The sequence below is a fragment of the Schistocerca americana genome, chromosome 10 (genome assembly GCF_021461395.2).
Source record: "Schistocerca americana isolate TAMUIC-IGC-003095 chromosome 10, iqSchAmer2.1, whole genome shotgun sequence".
NCBI lineage: Eukaryota > Metazoa > Arthropoda > Insecta > Orthoptera > Acrididae > Schistocerca > Schistocerca americana.
Genome location: NC_060128.1, coordinates 142891597 through 142915067, shown reverse-complemented (window position 1 = coordinate 142915067; position 23471 = coordinate 142891597). Strand labels below are relative to the sequence as shown.

General features: G+C 41.6%; 2 protein-coding genes across 2 annotated transcripts in view; one reads left to right on the top strand and one right to left on the bottom strand.

Annotated features, from left to right (window-relative positions):
* LOC124552612 (unconventional myosin-Ia) overlaps nucleotides 1-7776 on the bottom strand; it is a 730641-nt gene extending 722865 nt beyond the window's left edge. The window contains exon 1 of the mRNA XM_047126936.1: nucleotides 7712-7776. The gene's annotated coding sequence lies outside the window, so the exon portion shown is untranslated. The remainder of the gene's footprint in view (nucleotides 1-7711) is intronic.
* A 334-nt stretch (nucleotides 7777-8110) lies between these two features.
* Nucleotides 8111-23471, top strand: part of LOC124552535 (WD repeat-containing protein 61) — a 42112-nt gene continuing 26751 nt past the window's right edge. Inside the window, exons 1-5 of the mRNA XM_047126851.1 lie at nucleotides 8111-8247; nucleotides 9237-9358; nucleotides 9456-9619; nucleotides 16862-17097; nucleotides 20230-20323. Coding sequence (XP_046982807.1) covers nucleotides 8245-8247; nucleotides 9237-9358; nucleotides 9456-9619; nucleotides 16862-17097; nucleotides 20230-20323 — 619 coding nt within the window. The 5' untranslated portion in view covers nucleotides 8111-8244. The remainder of the gene's footprint in view (nucleotides 8248-9236; nucleotides 9359-9455; nucleotides 9620-16861; nucleotides 17098-20229; nucleotides 20324-23471) is intronic.

The following is a 23471-nucleotide window of genomic DNA, read 5'->3' as shown; positions in this document are numbered from 1 at the left end:
TTCACGCAATTTGGGTGCATAGATCCTGAGATATCAGTACCCAGAAAAACCACCTCTGGCCGTAATAACGCCTGGGCATTGAGTCAAACAGATCTTGCATGGCGTGTACAGGTACAGCTGCCCATGCAGCTTCAATACGATACTACAGTTCATCAAGAGTAGTGACTGGCGTATTGTGACGAGCCAGTTGCTCGGCCACCATTGACCAGACGTTTTCAATTGGTGAGAGACCTGGAGAATGTGTTGGCCAGGGCAGCAGTCGAACATTTTCTGTATCCAGAAAGGCCCGTACCGGACATGCAACACGCGGTTGTGCATTATCCTACTGAAATGTAGGGTTTCGCGGGGATCGAATGAAGGGTAGAGCCACGGGTCGTAACACATCTGAAACGTAATGTCCACTGTGCAAAGGGCCGTCAATGCCAACAAGAGGTGACCGAGACGTGTAACCAATGGCACCCCTTACCACCACTCCGGGTGATACGCCAGTATGGCGATGACGAATACACGCTTCCAATGTGCGTTCACCGCGATGTCGCCAAACACGGATGCGACCATCATGATGCTGTAAACAGAACGAACCTGTATTCATCCGAAAAAATGACGTCTTGCCATTCGTACACCCAGGTTCGTCGTTGAGTACACCATCGCAGGCGCAGCGTCAAGGGCAAACGTCGTCGAACTGTCGGTGCAGATGGTTGTTGTCTTGCAAACGTCCCCATGTGTTGACTCAGGGATCGAGACGTGGCTGCACGATCCGTTACAGCCGTGCGGATAAGATGCCTGTCATCTCGACTGCTAGTGATACGAGGCCGTTGGGGACCAGCACGGCGTTCCGTATTACCCTCCTGAACGCACCGATTCCATATTCTGCTAACAGTCATTGGATCACGACCAACGCGAGCAGCAATGTCGCGATACGATAAACCGCAATCGCGATAGGCTACACTACGACCTTTATCAAAGTCGGAAACGTGATGGTACGCATTTCTCGTCCTTACACGAGGCACCACAACAACGTTTCACCAGGCAACGCCGGTCAACTGCTGTTTGTGTATGAGAAATCGGTTGGAAACTTTCCTCATGTCAGGTGTCGCCACCGGCGCAAAGCTTGTGTGAATGCTCTGAAGAGCTAATCATTTGCATATCACAACATCATCTACCCGTCGGTTAAATTTCGCGTCTGTAGCACGTCATCTTCGTGGTGTAGCAATTTTAATGGCCAGTAGTGTAACTTAAGGACGTCACACACATCCATGCCCGAGGCAGAATTCGAACCTGCGACCGTAGCAGCAGCGCGATTCCGGACTGAAGTGCCTAGAACCGCTCGTCCACCGCGGCCGGCTACGAAGGAGTCTGCTTTAATGAAAATACTGAAACTGTGGGCAGAGAATATAGATTTTGGCGTGTAGAGAGGACTGGATCCAGTGCATTAAATGTGGGAGACGGTGGCTCGAAAAGTGCTCTTCATTTGAGGGTGATATTGCATTCATTTGTGACATTTGGTAAATGCGCACTCTTTGGGCATGTTGTGCGTACTCTTAAGTGCAGGTGACCGAAAGAGTGCGCATTTCTCGTTTTTTGCATTTTTGAAAAGTTCAGTAAAAGTATGGCCTCTCTGCAGCTGTAGTTTTCTGAATATGTAGATTTTGTGTTAACAAATACAAACCTACTATGATTTTGTTTTCCTATTGATAATAACATAGATATTTATGGTTACTCCTTACATCTACATCTACGTGATTACTCTGCTACTCACAATAAAGTGCCTGGCAGAGGGTTCAATGAACCACCTTCAAGCTGTCTCTACTGTTTCACTCTCGAACGCCGCGCGCGGAAAACGAGCACTTAAATGTTTCTGTGCGAGCCCTATTTTCTCTTATTTTATCGTAACGATCGTTTCTCCCTATGTAGGTGGGTGCCAACAGAATGTTTTCGCAATCGGAGGAGAAAACTGGCGATTAAAATTTCATGAGAAGATCCCATCGCAACCAAAAACGCCTTTGTTCTAATGATTGCCACTACAATTCACGTATCATGTCTGTGCCACTATCTCCCCTATTTCGCGATAGTACTGAACTGCTCACTCTTAGGTATGGTTCCTCTACGAGTAAAATATCATTAACCTTAGGGTCTTGTGATTAATAAATTACAATTGCTCTCCACAGCAAAATACCGACAGCTTTGCAATGCTCAGCGACGAGGAATAAACAGTTTACGGACACACAATCACGTGCCCTTGTGAGTTGTTGTGCCTCCCTCCCCTCCTTCAGTGTTGCCACATACAACAGTCCCGAAATCAAGAGATAGAAACTCGAAAATGTAGAAAAAGGAGATAGCAACAGATACTGGATAACCTACTCTCCATGTTAATACTTCACCATTGTTGCTGTTGTTGTTGTGGTCTTCAGTCCTGAGACTGGTCTGATGCAGCTCTCCATGCTACTCTATCCTGTGCGAGCTGCTTCATCTCCCAGTAACAACTGCAACCTAAATCCTTCTGAATCTGCTTAGTGTATTCATCTCTTGGTCTCCCTCTACGATTTTTACCCTCCACGCTGCCCTCCAATACTGAATTGGTGATCCCTTGATGCCTCAGAACATGTCCTACCAACCGATCCCTTCTACTTGTCAAGTTGTGCCACAAATTTCTCTTCTCCCCAATCCTATTCAATACCTCCTCATTAGTTATGTGATCTACCCATCTAATCTTCAGCATTCTTCTGTAGCACCACATTTCAAAAGCTTCTATTCTCTTCTTGTCCAAACTATTTATCATCCATGTTTCACTTCCATACATGGCTACACTCCATACAAATACTTTCAGAAATGACTTCCTGACACTTAAATCTATACTCGATGTTAACAAATTTCTCTTCTTCAGAAACGCTTTCCTTGCCATTGCCAGTCTACATTTTATATCCTCTCTACTTCGACCATCATCAGTTATTTTGCTCCCCAAATAGCAAAACTCCTTTACTACTTTAAGTGTCTCATTTCCTAATCTAATTCCCTCAGCATCACCCGACTTAATTCGACTACATTCCATTATCCTCGTTTTACTTTTTTGGTGTTCATCTTATATCCTTCTTTCAAGACACTATCCATTCCGTTCAAGTGCTTTTCCAAGTCCTTTGCTGTCTCTGACAGAATTACAATGTCATCGGCGAACCTCAAAGTTTTCATTTCTTCTCCATGGATTTTAATACCTACTCCGAATTTTTCTTTTGTTTCCTTATACGTTAAAAATTATAAAACATATATAAAATTCACACCAAATTAGGAAATTATTACTACAGTGATTTCGCAAACAACGTATCTAAAATTATCGCCCGTTTTACTACGCTGTAACCGACACTTAAATTAACTTCACTTTCCCACTCACTTTTGAGTATTACTTATTTTTTCCTATCTCTGGGGTGCACTCATTTTTGCGTTTAACTTTAACGAAAACAGTAACTGTAGTGTTGGAAATGTACACCACGTAGTACTAACAGTTACCGGCACGGTAACTCAGCGTGGTCGGTCAGCGGGTTAGCTACCCTCTGTAATAAAAAAAACTATTAGATCAACGACGAATAGAAACGGGTGTCTTGTGACGTCCGCCCCGAGCAGATACAACGAACGAAAACGAACAAAATGAGATTAAAAAAAAAAAAACAGCGAACTGAAGCACCTTAACTTCATCATTGAAATGTAGTAAACTAATAATTATTGTCAATGTGATCCGCTATAACCGATTACATTATTTACGTTTTCAAACCCTTCTCTCATATCATTCCAGTAACTCAAGTCAGTTGATACCAAGTGAAACATCTTACCATCACCATTTCTCTACAACGCTTCGACACCATAGATTTGCAAGCACGTCAGTCACCGTTACCCACGTTTTTCACACATACGAGAAAACAGACACCATGTGAACAGCTTCATTTTCTTGAAATGAGTAACAAAGAGGCTACTGCAGGCTTATTTTGCCAGCATTATATGGAAATAAATGACAGACATTTCCATCTGAGAACGTTATGAGTCTTTTGACTGTACTTTAAGAATCTGTTCAGCTTCTCGCAGCCACACATAGGGTGGGTTATCGTTGCCTAGGCATAAACGGATAAACAGAGGTTTTAAATAGTATCCATGCGAAAATAAAACCAGAGCAACGTCACTCAGGCCTTGAAAGTGATAAGAGAGAAGTCTCTGGGGTAAGGAATTCACAGAAGGTAGTCCAAAACTTAACTGGTATCCCAAGAAATAAAGAGTTAGTCAGCTGGTGTACCAACATTCGCCAAAATTACTTTGAAGGAATAGACACGAACGTGAGCGAAAAAGCAGGAGATTTTCGGTTTTATTTGCTTTTTAGCAGTAGATTTTTTTTAAAGCAGGAAATCTATTGCAGAACAGTAGATCTGACAACACTGTCTACCTTCCCCACAGCATAGCCAACAATGACTTCTAAACAATGTCGCAGCATCGCTACATTCCAGACCAGTGTTGAGCTGGTCTCCAACCGTGCAACTGCATCGCGCGAATACTCTGTTCTACGTCCGCTCAGGGGGACTTTTGTGAAATTACTGTGTCGTTACTGTCGTCGTGACGGTGTACCAACAAACGAAAATATGGTCGAAAAGCAAAATTTCTGGCGCATTTTATCGAAAAGAAAAGCTGAGGAAAGGAAGGAGGTGAAACAGAAACTAACGCTAAGAAAGTGTTTTTACGCCGCCTTCTGCAAGAGCGGAAAATCTTGTAAAGTTGTTCAAAGTTCTCCAAACAGAAGAACTGTGAACTTAGGTGGCGACCTCCATACAGCTACAACTGTTTCTTCAAGAGCTGAACCAATGCTGACAAAGGTAAGAGCTTAATTTAGTTGCTTGTTTTCAAACCTTCTTCCTTGCCTAACAAAAATGTACGAATTTTATATGAGAAACGGTACGGTATTTTTAATAGTATAATTCTTTGTCAGTACAGTCGTCAGGCAGGCTTGTATTCAAAGAAAAAAACGTATCTCGTAATGACGACACGCTAGAGAGTAGATGGGACTATCAGGTTCGCAACTTGCAATCCTCCATACTAACCAGCCCTAACAGCTTTGTGAATGTATTGCACCCTGGCGTCTGCCTAAATTTCCGTAAGTACCGAGTGCAAATCTGTGTTGCGTCATTGAAAGTGCGGATTTCCTTCTACACCATGTGCATATTTTAATGTTTCGTGAAGTTAAATTAAACATTTACCTGAAAATTTTGTTACCAAGAGCCGAAGGAAAGGCAATCAATTGGAAAGCGGGAGGCGCCGAATAATACGTCTATCGTGTGGAAAAACTCGAACCGCTCCTAGTCAGCAAGAAAAAACGCATCCTGTGAGATTGCTGACGATTTTCGGATATACCTGAGCTGCTGAAAATAATGCCTCCGTTTTTTGTGTGAAAACTGGAAGCTTTTTAAATAAAAGGTACGTTATTAACGTTCTACATCTTTATTCTTCGTGTCTATGTATTTTCAGCCCTCTATCACTAGAGGGCTCCGAATTGTATCGTGCGTACAGTAACTACTTGGACGCATGAGAATCAGCGTGCTGTAATTGAGATTCGAAGTCGAAGAGTTCTTGCACACATCGAACACCCTTTCCTTCAGCACGATACTGCCAGACCATACACTGATAGCTGTGACATCTGCTACAATCGGATGCGTCGAGTTCATTGTCATCGATAATCCTCCATACACTCCCGACTTGACTCCATCCGTTTGCAAAACTTGAAGAACACCTTCGAGGACTTCACTTTGATGGCGATGAATCAGTACAAATAAAGTTATGGTTGTGGCTCCGTCAACAAAATCAATCATTCTACAGTGACGGTTCAAGGAACTGGTTTCTTGTTGGAAGAAATGTGATCGTCCCAAGGGTGACCGATGAGAAACAAATACGTAGAATGTTAATAATGTTTATTTTGTTAAAAAAGATTTGAGAGCTACCGCTTAAAAAATTTGGAGGCATTACATTTCAGCACGTCTTCGGATACCTACGAAACTGCAATTACATACGATAATTCAAATGCATTCCGCGTCTTCGTCGTCCACTGCTTCGAAAAAAATACCATCCATCCGGAGGAAAGTACGCTACCTTGGCAGAAAGAAGTTACCGTTTTTGCCGCGCAGGGTATTCTTAAATTGTGATGCAGTGATAGCGTTGGTATGGTGTCAGATTAACGCTAGAAATCAATTGAGGTTTTTATATATAAACAACTAGATGATTCGTCTTGCACAGTCAGCAAGCGAAGAAGAACGCAGGAATACTTTTATCGTCTCAAATAGAAGAATAAGCTGTTCATCATCTTGTAAACAACTTATGAAAGTTCGATAGCTTGCTCGCAACCATGTCGCTGGTGCAACGTCTCACCCAAAAATAAAACGATAAAATGAAAAATACTCCTTGGACATATAAACACACGCCTATGCACCGGTTATTTTCTGAACTTGAAAAATGTTAAATAATCACACGCTATCTGAATTCTAGATACGTAGGAGGGGATTGAACGGAAAGCTCCAAGTGCGCAACCGACGTACAACACACGCGGTAATTACGAACTTGTTCGAGCGTCATCGTAAACAACATACAGCATTGGATTCATGTAGATTTGTGTAACTATTATGGTGTAGGGACGTATAAGCAACTATTTCTCAGGCAAAACTTAAGTACGGTAACTTAAGCATCGACGTCAGCTGGACATAAACGATTTATCGGTGTGTACGCTGTAATGTCTTAGCTGTGCTCCCTTATTTATCCATTCTTTTCTTGTGCCTTTTGGAAAAGGACGTGCTGCTATCAAGCAAAACTCAATGTATTCAGCGTCAGTTTATAAGTAAAAGTAGTAAGAAAGTCACATGCGACGAAACCTGAAGCAGTAGAAAGCAGCAGCACAAATACCGTATGACTACCCACCGGCAGCAGAAACCATACGAACGCTACCAACAGATAATTCCACTCGTTTCCATCACTTGCTGAGGAGTACAGGTATACCACGTTTCTGAGCCATGTTCCACTATTCTACCCAAAAAGCAACATTTAGTCAGATTTACCTCTTATATTCCAATACCGGTATATACTTTTTACGAACGTATGGCCACCTTGTCATTCAAATTCCTTGCTGCTATTAATCGAACCCACGGCATTATATACTAAGAAAACAGCGGAAGTATATACGTGAATTAGTGACTTGCAGAGTTTAATGCTGCTACATTAGTTATAAAATAAATTAACAATTTTGAGTTTATTTGCGTTCTGACTTTCATGAGGTGATGTATCTAGAGCGCTCAATCTCTTTACAACTTTTTACGAGATGATTATTAATCAAACCCTAAATCAACTACTGTAAAAACCACAAATTTTTGTAAAATAGCTACGAACTGTAAGTATGGTCTGGGAGTGCTACATTGCCGCAGTTGCTTTCAGATGATTTAGTCCGTATGTCTTCCCACTGAAGTCGTACAACATTTGGCGTGGGGCTTATTAGGCCAAAGTTCGATTTAGGTTAGCGATTATCGCAGCTTTTACTTTTCGTCGTTTACAGAAGTACATTGCAAGACTCCACAGTCTATACACTACAAAGCTGTATGAAAGGCAGCGATAATAAACAAATATCAAGCGTAACTACACTGTTTCGATATATGAACATCAAGACCTGTCACTAGCAGAAAGGATTATCGTCGTCTGCACTCACCTGAATACTGTCCGGTTTCCTAAGAATTCAGGATACCGGTACATTCCATATTCATAACAAATACAAAATAGTCATATTTAATTGTTCATGTCGCATATTTGTCACAACACTGTACATATATTACATATTTTAGCTTCAAATATTCCAGGAATAAACTTCTAACATCCTTAACATGACGCCGGCCATGTTGGACTGAGGAAACATTTGAATGTCAGCGCCATCCCGCGGTAGGACCGCCAAACCAAGGGGAGTAGTACAAATGTCAATAAATTTTTTGTAAATGTTTACTTTCTGGTAAATAAAGCACTGCATTGTTTCATATTAGTTGCACAATCGTAAACTCATAGTTTACTGCCACTTAATTTTTCAAGATTTCATTCACTTTTTCTTTTTCTGTTTGTTATGTTGGCATTTGTGAGGTCTGTACCACACACATGTGTAAATCTTTGGTATGCGGGCGTGGGATTCGGAAAAGAAGTGATAAGTCGATGTAATATAGTGATTTTTTATGGTATTTGACAGCTACAAAAAATATGGTCAGTACTTATAATGATAAGACAAGACCTTACTGAAAACACTTTCTTTTAGTTTGTAGTTCCATTGGGGTTATGAAGTATGTCTTTCACGCATATCGTGACCGCACATTCAATTTGTTAATCGCATTCATTTTCTCAGCCAATGTGCCGCATATATGTACAATAAGTAGAAGGTTGTATTAAGTGTTGACTATTCGTATTTACCTCTCTGTAGTGCACTTTCCCGAGATGCCGGCTGTTGCCGGTTTCGGGAGACCTTTTTTCTCCCTAAATCCCGTGAAACATGTTTCACGAACCACGCTCATCAATATTTCTGATGCGCTTTCGTAATATTTGCAATTTATCTCCACTTGCACCATGTTTGCGATGTGATAGTCTTAAGATGGAGTCTCTTCATTACATTGATGAATGTACCAAATTGCAGTAGTGAAAGGCTATGAGGAAACGTTAAAATTTATGTTACTATATAATTAAAACTGAGCGTGTTATTATGCTGTAGAAAACAGGAGCGAAACTGGTTGTGGTGCAACAGTAGTGGTAGTTATTGTCTGCAAGGTCATTAATATACAAAATGAATAGCAGATGTTCCCATTTCCCTGGGGCACACCCAATGTTGCTTCTACATCTGTTGATGACTCTTCACCAACGATAAGTTGTTGTGTCCTCCCTACCAACAGTAGTGCGCCAAGTTTTAAAAGCAGAAATAGCTGTGGTTGTGGCAAATACCACATTATCTGCACCCGTAAATAAAGCTATTTCAACACTGAAAGTAAGGATGAAGTCAGATAATTTTTTAAATTCTTGTTGACAGGTCACAAAGTAAGAAGTTACGTACTTATTACTAGCATCCTAGGAGAACTGTTTAGATCTTAAAATGCCTTAGCCATTTGATCTAGAACTCATTAATTTCTGAACTATATTAGTCCTTTCTGCCAATGAAATAAGCATTTAGTTGTTTTGAAAATTCAAGTGCTCATTTCTTTCCCCAGCACTCTCTTCAAGTGAGGTTGGACAATGCACATGATGACAGTGTCTGGAGCTGTGCCTGGGGAAGACTTAAAAAGAAAAAAGATGACGAAAACTCGGAAAATGCTGGGGGTGACAACTCGAGGTATGTGTTCTACATTTAGAATATTCTCATATTTATGCAATGTTGTAGAAATGTGCATTTTACTTGAGTCAGTTTGCATATTTTTGTTTCTTTTTAGGGATTCCATGACTACTGAAGAACCAACTGATTACATTGTAACTGGTGGTGTTGATGACCTTGTAAAGGTTTGGCAGTTCAGAGATGACCAATTGAAGTTGAAACACAAACTGGAAGGTCATTCCCTTGGTGTTGTGTGTGTTGACATCAGTTCGGATGGAACAAGTAGGTTATCAAAATGAACACTCTAATATCAAAATTATATATCTCCTGTGTCACATGTGAAATCTAGAAGGAAGACTTTGTGCATTGCGGAGAGATTTACTGTTAAAATTCTGGAAGCTTATGTTGTAAAAACAGTCTGTCCACCACGTTCACCTCACAGAATTACCAGAGCAAGGAAACAGAGCTCATGTGGTAGGTTAGTGACAGTTATTTTCCAACATGACATTAGCAAATGGCAATGGGGAAGAAGACATAAGTGGTGCCACAAGGACCCTCAACTTACCTCTGCAGGCTGTCCCTAAATTATAGTAGAGTTGCTAATAATTCCACTATCGAGTGCCATCACTACGAAATGATCATGTGCAACTATATATGTAGTGAAGTTGGGGGGGGGGGGGATTGTTCGTTATTGGAGTTAAATACAGATCTACATCTACATGGTTACTCTGCAATTCACTCTTTAGTGCCTGGTAGAGGGTTCATTGAACCATTTTCATACTACTTCTCTTCCATTCCACTCTCAAATGGCGCACGGGGAAAAAGGAACACCTAAATCTTTCCGTTCGAGCTCTGATTTCTCTTATTTTATTATGATGATCATGTCTCCCTATGTAGATGCGTGTAAACAAAATATTCACAAATAGTGAAGAATATGACTGAACATGTCACCTTCGTCATGTGTTCTTTTCAGTGTAGCAACTGTGTGTCAGCACTACATAACTAGTATGGTGACCGCACTACGTAACTAGTATGGTGACCATTATCTCATACAATCCCACATCATATTAAATAAAATATTGGATCTTGTGCTAAAATGTGGGATTTATTAGTGGGAATGTTCTTGTTGTTAATGTCTTCATGTCTTCTAATATCAATAGCTTAAATGTCAGCCTAGCTTAAATATCAGCCTCTGGCAGGGAAAACAGGTGTTTGCAGTGGGAATTTCTGAGTAAAAGTTGCATAGTGGGTCTCTCCCTTGTATTTTTCGTAGTTAATGTATGGTATATATACATAATATGCATCAAAATGCTCAGCAAAGACATGTCCATTATCTAATATAATTTTCTAATTTTACTTTTAAGTTTTAGTTTTCATGACAAAAATTGTGTTAAACATTATTACATTACAGGTTAATGTCTTACCACAGGGTAATGTCTTGCCACAAACTTTGACATTTACATTTGTTGGCTCGCAACCAAATTATCACATTTCACCCTATCTAGACTACAGGCTGTGATTGCTGATTTTATCAGCAGAACAAAGCTGCTGCTTTTTTTGCGGGGGCCGGAGAGGGGGGGGGGGGGGTCCAGTAGCACCCACTAACTGAAATTTAAATGTAACTGTAGTATGTGGAGTGTATTGAAAACTAGACTGTAATGACACATTTGTTGGCTTTGCCAGCTCATAACCAGTCATCTTCCAACCGATTGACTGATTGATTCTGCCAAGTGTAAAATTATAAACCCAGCCTTTGCCTTGCTCGCTTGTATTATAGTAATGGATTATGAACTTCTGTTCCTTCTTAACCAGCCGGCTGCGGTGGTTCTCGGCGCTCCAGTCCGGAACCGCGCGACTGCTACAGTCGCAGATTCAAATCCTGCCTTGGGCATGGATGTGTGTGGTGTCCTTAGGTTAGTTAGGTTTAAGTAGTTCTAAGTTCTAGGGGACTGATGACCTCCGATGTTGTTCTAGGGGACTGATGACCTCCGATGTTAACTCCCATAGTGCTCAGAGCCATTTGAACCTCCTTTTTTTTACCTGGTATTTTTTCCTGTGGCTTTTCTGGCACCGTCAACAGGTCCATGAGAGATCTATAATTTTGCTATGAGTGATCTACCGCAAGATACACCAAATATCCTAAAGAAAAAATGTTACAGGGTTCATGAAATTTTTACAAAGGAAAAAGCCTACACTCTGCATAAATAAGAATGTAAATAGGTGAAAAAATTTTCATTAAAAATATTTCAACAGTGAAGTCATCTGTATTAAAGGAGAAAATTATGTTGAATGTTATTTGGCACTTTGAAAGAAAACAAGGCAAGCCTTTATGATGAGGTGGCAGACTACCAGCCTATGTATCCAGAGGTCTGGGGTTCTTGAAAACACAGTGCTGTGGAGTGGTGCAGGAAGATTTACCCTGTCAGGCATTGAAATGTTGCAGTTTGGGGTAGCAACGACTGCTGTGGAGGGGTGGAAGAGCTGCTGTTCTTGTGTTAAGAACAGCAATGGCTCTTCCACTGGGGATTGAGGGTTTGTAGATATTTTGGAAGAACGAAGTTATTTGGGCAGCTGTAGAGAAACAAACAGTGAACATAAACAGTTCTTTATTAATTCCTGCATCTCGGGCAGTCCTCTTGAGTACTCCGTCTGTAGTGTGGTTTGGCATCGGCTTGTAATATTCACACTTATAATGGTGGGCGAGGCAGTGTATTGTGGAGGGCCCATCTTCTGCTAGGAGACAATGCGAAGAGATGGCATTGTGGGCAAATCAAGCTCAGTCAATAGCGGCACAGAGCACTGATTACAGCCCCACTACAGACACAAGACAGGGCAGTGATGTCTTCTCACTTGTGGTAGGTTACAGTGCTGCTTGTCCCTCCGGATCGAAGAATGGAGAGCAGCAGGCGGTGGTCTCCAGCAGCAGAAAGGTGTTGAGCAGTAGAGCATTGGCCTCAGAGGTCTGGGCAGTCGGAAATGGTTCTCGGCTTGTGGCCTGGCCACAGCAATATAGCAGCAACAAGGCTTCAATGGGGACTAAAAGACAGTGGCTGACACAGACTGGGTGCAGCTGCGTTGCTTGATGACAACAGCTGGTCTGGTGGAGATTGGGGGGGGGGGGGGGGGGGGGGTCTGAAATGCAGATGCTCAGTGCTGACTGTGTAGAAGGGACTTCATAATTGCATTGCTGTGGAAGAATCTGGAATAGCTTCGGTGACTGGCATCCATCTGTTGTCCCCTGGTAAGGGGAAGAACAGGAGAAACTTCCTGGAGGCTGGTCAGTGGACCAGGTCCTTGGCACACAGAAGTGGTGGCTTCAGCTGCTGTAGTGGCAGTGGTGTTGGTCAGCAATGTTCAGAGCCCAGTTCCCAGCACTCTGTCTTTGCCACTGGCTTTGTATATTCTGTTATAGTTAAATCGTGATTTGGAATCTTACATTAAACTACAGGTCATGGATCAACGGAAGCGTCAGATTCCACCTGCTTCAACCCATGGCTTAAGGGTGTTGTGGTGTGTGACGTCATTACGGCATGCAGTTTATGAGCTGCTTGTGTTTGTAGGTGTCGTCTTGTTGTGTGTGTGTGTGTGTGTGTGTGTGTTTTGAGATGGCCAACCTACTTTGCAGCGCCGAAATTTGTTCGCGATAAGTAAATTTTTTTTTTTTTTTCCCTCGAGTTGTAATGTTTTGTGTATTTATTGTGTATCGAATGTGTTTTAATTTACGTAGGGATATTTGACTTTTTTATTTGTAAGGTATTGTGGTTTTGGTTCTGTTTTTCATAGTTTTAGGTGTTGCTTTTTTCGTATCTGAGGTGTCAGGTCAGATGGGTGTTCTGAACACAATTTCAACACAAAGCAGCTCAATAGGCTGTGGAGTGGAAGGGGTAGGCCATCAATAGAACAGTGCATCACCATTGACTAGACATTCATTTATTGAACACGTAAGTCAGGTATTACCCAAACGGAACAATCAGTAAAAATTACAAAATAATATTCTTTTCCTTTAAGTCACTCAGACATTTAAACAGGCAAATAGCAATCATTTAACTGTAAGCCTTTTAAGAAAGCAAGACTAGAAAATTTGAATGATGAGTTAAAATCATATTTAAATAGGCTCTGACCAAGCACATATTTTAAAACGAAATACTTCCTTTAAGGAACCAGCAATCAAAAGTAATTCTATAATCCTCAACAACTATATTACATCCAAGACACTTAAGATTAAACAGTAATATATAACATCAGAGAGCTGCAGTCCCAAGTTTTAAGCAGCACATTTCAGATGGACTGCACTGCAACAGTACAATACAAGTCCCTCAGAGGATCTCCCCACACAGGAAGTTATTGCCGCAATTGACAAAATATCAGCATCATTCCATGTACAGACCTAAAACAAACTAAAAGCTCTCTTCAGTTTGGTACAGTTAATTCCCTTTCAACATAACATACATCACAAGTCTAGCCCTAGGATGGCACCGACACCCCGCAATTTAGCACACGAAAAACTACAACGATGCACTCATCACGTATCCTTACAAAATCCAAGAACAGAGAGCTGGCTCCCCAATAGCGGAACATCTAACCACGCGCAGCGTGCAGTTTTGCGGGATGCTGATCTCACCCTTAACCTCAACACCAGTTCCAATACTAGTCAGCCTACCATCTTGAACCACCATACACATTCCTCCAGTTACTGCATAGAAAGCCAATGTGATGGGCAAACAGACCAGCATATGATAAAAGCTTAAGCAGTTTGCTTACTAGACAACCCTTATGAATAGTAACCGCAACTTTTTTTTTTTTTTTTTTAAATGTGAGCACACCCACAATCGAAAGACAAACAATGCCAATCATAAGGACAGTAAAACATAAGCAAGTAGCAATGGTAACTTCTTCTTGGATTGGCTACAAATCGGCGCAATTTAACACACCAGAGAACAGTCTTCACAACATAACCATCAATAGAACAGCAAATTACTCACACGTGTACTCCCCCACAATTTCGATTCGCAAAGCCCTAGACAAAACGGGGAGAACGTATCACTTACCAACATAATGGTGCTCCCTCAGTTACCCCAAATAACTGACTCCCTTAGTTGCACAGCAAAGAACGAGACCTAATGAAACCACCACAGTTTTCGCCTCTAAATTGTCACAGTACAAGTGAGACTCAATCACAAATGTAATTTTACATCACCAGTTCCCGTGTAGTCAATACAAGCGCCTGACTTTCACCCGTTTATAACGGCAGGCAGCAACATCGTACGGAAAAGAGCATAGACACAAGCTCTTACCAATTCTCTTCTCCAAAAGCAGCCACCGCAACTCTCGGGAACCACTGGGACATCCAATGCAAAAATTGTTACTCCTTCACACAAATTACAGGACGCCCGCTTCCCACTGCTTGCTACGGTACCTTCCGTTCAGAGCCAACTTGTATATCTCCATGCGATAGGTCCGGTCCTACACTTGCTGCGTCAACCCGACAACCGTCTTCCACCACGTCCCAGAGCACCACACCCCACAGGACCTCGCCTCGTTACTTCTCGCCTAGGTCCCAGAGGGCGCTGCTTACCACCCTGACCATGGCAGGAAAGATAAACCACCAGAGTGGCACTATTGATATGAGCCGCCACGGCTCAGTATCAAGAGTTATGGTTGACCTATATAGGTCAAGGGAATTGACCGATTACAATTTTCGTACACTTTTATATGCTGGTACTGGTGTTTCGGTATCGACAGCTGTGTTCAAAGGAATTGTCTGATTCCAGTTTCCACTGTTTTTGCTGTAAGCGTTGGTGTTTGGTATCGTCAGCTGCGGTTGATCTATATAGGTGAAGGGAAGTGTCCGATTCCTGAGATTTTGTAATTTTTTTTTTCTTCATTTTGTGTGTTTTGGGATGAACCCCCACCCAAATTCCTGTTGTTGTCCCTTTAGTTTGAGTATGTTTTTGGAGGGAGATGTTGCTGTCTTATACATATTTTTATGTTTTTTGCCATGTGTATGTAGTGACATCATAGGCACTATATGGAAGATGCTTAGAGTAGCCATTTCCACCATATTGGTGACGTCATGCGTCAAAGCAGATGGGTGGAATCGGACACTTCTGTAATCCCTAGGTCATCCTATAACTGGCTTTGTAAGTCAGTTCAAAAGTTGGAAGAAGGTGATGGGATAACACCTCCATGACCATGCCTAATAGAGCACTTTGGAATTCAAACCAGCCTTTGGATTGAGGACTGATTTACTTTCATGGAAATAAGATACAAGTAATAAAGTAAAGACAGTATGTACTGCCTTTAAATATTGTTTGTTGTGTTTATATGTATATGCTTTCTGGAGCAAATGAATGAATGTGTTATGAAATGTTCAGCTTCAACTTTGTTATTCTTTTATTCCTCACCAGTATAGAGAATGTACCATACAATCTTTGTGAAGGACACCCAATGTGAATTATGTTTTCATAATTAAAAATTATTTTCATTGCCAGCTCCTTAATTATATTACTATATTTACAATTTCCTATAAGAAGGTTGGCCCCCATTGCCTCACTTTCACCATTCAGGTACCAAACTGCATGGCAGACAGCTCTTGCATCACACACAATTTTCATGCCAGTATGACTCTTGACAGGTGGGGCTCAATACCAGAGTAATGAGCCAGAGCCACTGCAGTAGACTCACTCACGGTGAGTAATTGATTGAGACAAGAAAGTTATTCATGTAAAGTGGTCTTTACTGTATGTGCAATTACAGGATGTTCGGAAAGTTCCATTACAAACTTCTAAAAATTGTAGAGGGGACAAGATTTTGAATTGAAACCCATGTCTGGAAATGAACTGATTCCTTGCTACAGCAGTTTGGAAATATGTTGTTAATGTGACCACTTTTACAAGTAATTGATTAGGCTTGGCCCAGTACATCACCTATTTTATAATTTCTCAAAACCGTTGCGTAATTGTAGCAGAAGGGGTATGTGATGGAGTCAGACATGTGAAGGACATGTGAAGAATGATTGTGATAAAGGCAAGAAGCAGCCCTTCCATTACCGTGAACCACCTCACATTGCTTATCCTCTATGAGAGAGACAAAATTTAGGATGATGTAGCTACAGGAGACTTTGCATTCATTAGTTTCGCTTGTGATGTTGGCAGTTTTAAATTTGAATTTTTGATAAAAACACCTAAAACTCTTGACCCAGTGGTAAGTCGGTTTGAATCTTGCTGGTGAAAAAAATTTTCACTGCCACTATTTGGCCAGCAAGGGGAGGAGATATGGTGGCATGAAGCTCCTGACCACCAGACTTTGTGCCAGTGTTCTCACCACCACAACAACAACAACACACACACACACAAATATACATAGATTTAGTATTACAAGTATTATAATGGATCATGCTGCAAATAAAAAAGCCTAAAAAACTGTATTCGACCAATAAGTATGAGTAACCTTTCTTCTCTGTATAATTACAAAACAAGATATAATGTCTAGTTTCTGTTGTGATACGGACTTCTCTTCTTACAGCCTGTGCATCTAGTTCTCTTGACTCCAGCTTGAGGCTGTGGGACCTTAACACTGGTGAGAAGATAGGGAATATTGAAGTTGGCCCTGTAGACATATGGACTGTAGCCTTCTCACCTGATGACAAATTCATAATATCTGGGAGTCATTCAGGCAAAATTAATATGTACGGTGTTGAATCTGGGAAGCAGGAACAAGTCCTGGATTCCAGAGGAAAATTTACGTTGAGTATAGCATATGTAAGTATCTGTAGCATTCAATTGTCTAATGGTTATGACTACATAACATATCTGTTGTGTGTCCCAGGAAGAATGGTCAATATTCAGGAATAAGACAGGAAAGATCATACAGAGCAAAAAAGTCTGGCAAACATTGGCTCCAAAATGCATATCTTAAGAGATATGAGCACTTCCTCACCTTCGATATTGTGAAACAGAGCTCTTCTGCTACAAGCTCTTCACTTTCCATAACATGGGAGGAGGAAGTATGCACCAAAACAAGAAGAAGAAAAAATTCCAATAAACATGGGCTCTAAAATGCATACTTCAAGAACTGTCTGCTCTGTTTCAGTAGAAGATATGTTTATGACAGTAACAAAGACGAGCAAGTGCTCATAGTTCCCACGTTTACTGGACCTTTTTCTCTCATTTTGGGCCATACTATCACCTCTCAACATATGTAATGCAAAGAGCCTGCGATAAATGAGATTTGTTTCACAAATATGTAATGCTCATAGCCATTAAGGTATGTCTTTTGTAGCCCGTGTGTACTAGACTTTCTTGCTTCCAGTGGTCATTCCTGTCATATCCTTGAATACTGGCCATTCCTCCTGGGACACCCCATATCTGTAGGATATTGCTCAACAAATTGTCAATTTTAAGTTCAACATTTCCTAACAGGTGCTTTCCTGATCTCCTATGTATGCAAATCTTTTTAATTGTCACATGATTTTATTTCTGGAAGCAGCCAATCAAAATACGATAATGAAAAGTCCTGGCAGAATGTAAATACCATTGTACAATTCACAGAAGCTGATGCCGAGGGAAAACATCCAGATGACTCGAGCTGTGGCGCAGCAATTGAGATTGAACATGGAGCAATGTGTTCTGCCACTGAGCAGTTACTCCAGCTCTTGTCCACAGAAATTACGTGATCAGTTTGGAGCGTGTCCTACTTGTCATCAGGTGGTGTCCATTTAAGGATGGATTTTTCATGCAATTGTTTGCAGCACACAGTTGATAAACTTATTTAAAAGCTTCATCAACTTGTTATTATTTACAAATGGACACTGCACCCCAATCTAAAGTGCCTCAGATTGTGATGTAAATGAGCAGCTTAAGCTAAAAGCTAATCTACCACATGTTACAGTAAAAACTATGCACTATCTTTATGAGGAATCCACACTGAATCTAAACCATTCCAAAATGTGCACAATCATTTGTGGTTTAAGGTGCAGTACATGTGACTGGTTGCTGTAATTCTATACATTTTTCAGTATAGTCTGGAATAGTTCTGTTCACGTTGGACAAAATAGAGAGATGGGAAAGACCTGTCTTACTGGTAACAGATCTTTAAACAATCTGCTAATTGTGACAACTTGCCCTGCACGAAACTTCTTTGCATAATATGGTATGTCAGAAGTTGAGTTGAATGAGACAAGATTCTACAGTGATTAAGCAGGAAATCTTCCCAAAACCCATAGTGCGTACTCAATACTGTGTTTATTAAGTGAAATCATGGCTCAGGGCTTTGTTTGGTTGCTCACTCCCTGCTTTACAACTTGTTGATCGAACTGTAGGAGGATTAAAGTCATTTACATGTCCACTTCCTCATGTTCTCTCTGCAGAAGGTAACATGATTAGGTTCTCCTCACTCGCCTCCGCATCGGGCACAGTCCCTTAACGAATGGTTTTTTACTCCGGCGGGAGGACCCCCCAATCTGCAGTGCTTGTGGCGTCCAGATTACTGTCCGCCACATTTTACTTGACTGTCCTTTATTCTCTGACCAGAGGGCGGTGGTTTCCTTGCCACCAGATTTGCCCTCTATTTTGCAAGACGACGCAACGACTGTGGTTAAGGTCTTCCGGTTTTGTGTCCTGTCCAATTTGTTGCCTCGGATTTTAGGGAGAGGATTTTAATGTGCTGCTTGGTGACTGGCTCACCCAGGTTTTAGGTAAGAGGTCCACCAGTCACGATTACTTACTTGTTTCCCTTCGATTTCTGTTCTCTTTTCCTTGTGTTTCCTTTCCTTTTTTTAGTGCGTTTCTTCTCCTCTTGTTTTGCCTCTGTATGTGAGGATTTGGAACTGCGTCAGGTCTGTGTCTTTTAGCCGTTCTCATTGTTCGCTGTCTGTCTTCGTCCCTTCACCGCATGTGTTCCTGTTTCTATGCGTTTGGGAACTGATGACCACGCTGTTTAGCACCCGAAAACCTCAAAACACACACACACACACAATTGTCATGGCTGTGAAATAAGGGGCTTAGTTCTGTATGGTGGAATGCAACCACTATGAAACTATTGAGATTTGGAGCATGAGCATGTTGTGTTCATTTTTTTTTTTTTTTAACACAGTCTAGGACATTATGCGGAGTGCTGCATGGAAATAGGTAATTTTGAATGTTAAGTGTTGTCAACACTATATAGCCACCAGTTGGTAGAAACAAATGTGTAGGCACTCTGAATGTGTTGCCTTTTAGTAATTGTGCGGCATGGGATGGTGCAGTACATGCTATTGCTGTGAGAGCATTTTACAACCAGGGTGATAGTTTTGTGGTTTTAGGGCACTGCGTAAAGCAACTTTACCAGATAGAGCATTAAGGACATATCCTAGCTGTTCATGCAATTGCAACATGGGTACACAATTTTGAAGAAACTATTTCAGGCCTGAAAAATAAGCCATTATATGGCATTCGACCAGCATGTTCCTTGGAGAACAATTCCGGTGTTAGTTTACATTGAGAGGAGCCCTCGCCACTCTGTTCAACTTCATGCTTCCATGCTAGAGATAGGGTGACAACGGGTATAAAGATTACTGCATGAATTGAAAGTACAATGAATTTCAGTTAAGTTATTGCGAAGAAGACTGTTTATCAGAGATGGCTGCAACATTAATGTTGAAACTTAATGTCATATACAGTACTGGCAGTACAGTATTTTAATATTTATCATGCCATACACACTGATCAAGTAGGTGATTTACACTGTAACAAAACTATAAAGATCACCAAAGCTGTTTAATGCATATATTAAATTGCAACTGTAACTGAGACAAATAATCCACTATAGCACATATTAACTTGCTGAATTACAATATGTTGATTATTGATAAAATTACTATCACAAAATTTAATAGATGTGTTTTGTATTTTCAGAGTCCTGATGGCAAATACATAGCAAGTGGTGCGATTGACGGCATCATTAACGTGTTTGACGTTAGCTCTGGAAAACTTGTACATACGCTTGAAGGTAATATTTTTGGAACACTTAAGATTATCTGAAGTCTTAAGAAGTATAAGTATTGATATTTAAACTGGATTTTGGATTAATTTTTTTGTTTTCTATCAGAGAACAGACAAAATTGCTTTCTTACTCTCTTTGTGTGTGTGTGTGGGGGGGGGGGGGGGTTGCACAGTATGCTCCTGATTATATGGGTTAACATGGACTTTAGGCTAGACATGTAACTGAAAAAATGTGGATGTTCGAAACTAGACATGGTTTATACTGGAAACTTACCTAATGTATTTACAAAATACGCTACATGTCACATTAGAAACACACTGTGTGAGCGCTTACTTTCATCTCTGTTTTGGCTAATAACTGAACTACTACTACTTTTTGCCCCACAGAGTCAGAGCATCAGAATAGTGAAACAAATATGGTCCTGCATACTCTAGTAACAGATAAAATGTATTTTAGCATCTCATCTTCACTCTCTTCCTGTGCTGAACTCATTTATTTTATTATATCCATGTCTGCTTAGATCTCAATTCATAGGCATTACTTCTTAACCACTAGCAGAAGTTTTTGTCTTCCTAGTTATCACAACCAGAAATTTGTTTTCTGAATGAAATATTCTGTCTAATTATAAAGAAAATTTCAGTGCAGTATGTAGTCAAGTAAAGAAGCACGGCCTCCTCCAGCAGATTATGGCTCAGCAGCTTATTGAGCTGAGTCTTGAATGTCCGCACAAAATAATTCCACCCCGGAGGTTTGGTGCAGGGTGAAATGGGGCAGTGTGGATGAGGGCAATTTCATTGGCAGTACAAAATTGCTTAAACTTGGTCAAAGTAAACTGTGGACTATATTTGGTTTGAGCATTGGTCAGTTTTTTGATTGCGAAAACCACCGGCCTCTCAACGCTGTCGACCACATGTGAGAGGGCCACACCCAGGCCATAAACCGAGGTATCGATGACGTCGATGAGGGGCAGGGACGGATCGTAAGCGGCCAGACAAGGAGGGTGGGAGAGAGCTGACTAGAGGCATGTGAAAGCCACCTCACACGCTGTGTCCCAAACCCAACTCTTACCCTTGCGCAATAAACCAGTCAGGGACACCGAAATCTTGGCGGCGTGGGGTATAAAACACTGATAGCAGTTGGTTTGACCAAGGACGGACTGCAATTGCTTCACATTGTTGGGAGGAGGCAGGTTTTGAATCATCTCAATATACTCCTTACAGGCGTGTAGGCCACGGGCATCAATCGTGAACCCGAGATAGCTGACCTCTCGCACAAAAAAGTCACACTTTTCTTTCTAACAACTTAGGTTAGCCTCGGGAAAAAACCTGGAACAGCTGGTCCACCTTGTCCGCGAGGTCCACTGCGGACGAACCACTGACAGTGACGTCATCCAGATAATTGGCCGCCCCGGGCACCTGGCTTGTGAGGCGATCCGAATAACGTTGGAAAATGGCGGGGCTGCTGGCAGTGCCAAACAGGAGGCGGTTGCTCCAGAAAAGGCCACACAGGGTATTGATGACTAGGATCTGCTGCGATTCCTCGTCAGACAGCAACTGCAAATAAGTGTCGCGCAAATCAATTTTGGCGAGAATAGTCGAGTGCGCAAGACGTGTGAGTATGTCGTCCAGCAATGGGATTGGATAGGCATCAATGACGGACTGAAAATTGACTGTGACCTTAAAATCGTCACAGATGTGTAAAGCACAGTTTGGCTTTGGTCGTTGGTCGAATGTGAGGCTTCCAGGTCCTGAGGTGATGATTCATGACAAGCTTGTGCATGCACAGAAAGGGTGGTGTTGGCGTGCTGTTTCTGTGAAGCCCGGCACACCACAGCGATACGTCCCGCTCGGCTGCAAGCCGTGCATCTTGCTTGCCGGTGAGACTGTTCAAACGCATGAATGATATGCAGACAGTTGTTGAGGGACGGATCTTGTAACTTCAAAATATCAGCTCAAAGACCCTTGTCGGGTGCGTGAAACACCACCATATCGCGACTCAATGAAGAGGGATAAGACTGGTTGCAGGCGATGTTGTTGCACCAGAATTTACAATTGTGGGAGGGACCCTGGAGTGTCATAATCCATTCCCGATAAGTCTGACCTGGAGACTTCCGACAAGAAAAGAAAGTATGACAGCTGGAGGTGATATGTATTTGTGCATCAAAGTACTCAAAAAGGCAGCCCTTTATGTGAGTAAATGAGAGATCTCGAGGGGACTGCTCAGGGTTCAACTGTTGAATTAAACGATATACCTGTGGACCGACTGTTGCCCAAAAAGCAGCCCGACTTTGATTTTTGTCGTGGATCCCATGCGCCAGTAAATGTTGTTCCGACCGTTAGACATAATTTGACCATGGTTCAACAGCCCTATTGAAAGCCTGAAACATGGGTGGAGCCACGTGCATCCTGTTCGATTTACCTGCGATAGAATCAACCCTATCGGCTACTTCTTGCAATGCTGGCAAGTCAGAACAAATTTCTGAATGCATGAGCGTTGCATGAATCTGCTGTAGGACTGAAGAAGCTCCTCAGAGGAGGCCATTCCTTTCAAAAATGAAAGTTTTATCCTCCTCGCCAATAACTGTAGTGTCCTGTGGTCATCATGAAAGAACTAACAGTCGATTTGAACACACTTTATTACAATTAAAGAAAAAAAATGCCTTCTTGGCATACACTTAAGTTTTAAATGCAGAACCAAAAAAAAAAAAACCACAACTCTGTGGTAGCAAAACAGATAAGAAAACAAGACAATGAAAGAAAATACTGAGCAAAACTACTCTACAAAATACAACATACTACTACAAGACTACGGCGAGTGAATACAAGGCTAGGGCCTGCGTTAAGTACTGGCTGGAGCTGTTCCTAGTGGTTGGTAAACACTGCTGATCTGAGGGTCGAGGCGTGCTTATAAAGCCAGTTTAGCGGAGTGCTACAACAGTCATATGATTTCCGATTGGTCGAACACTGTCACTTGTTGTCTGGTGAAGTAGTTCTGTGTTTATTTGGAAAGTCTGTTGCTGTTTCTGTCCGCTGGCGATGTTTCTCTCTGCGCTGCTGGGTTCTGTGGGCCCTCTAACAATGAGGGGCCGCTACGACATAAAATAAAACTTAGAAATAGAAGTCTTCCGAGTGTGATACATGAATTGCAGTCATGA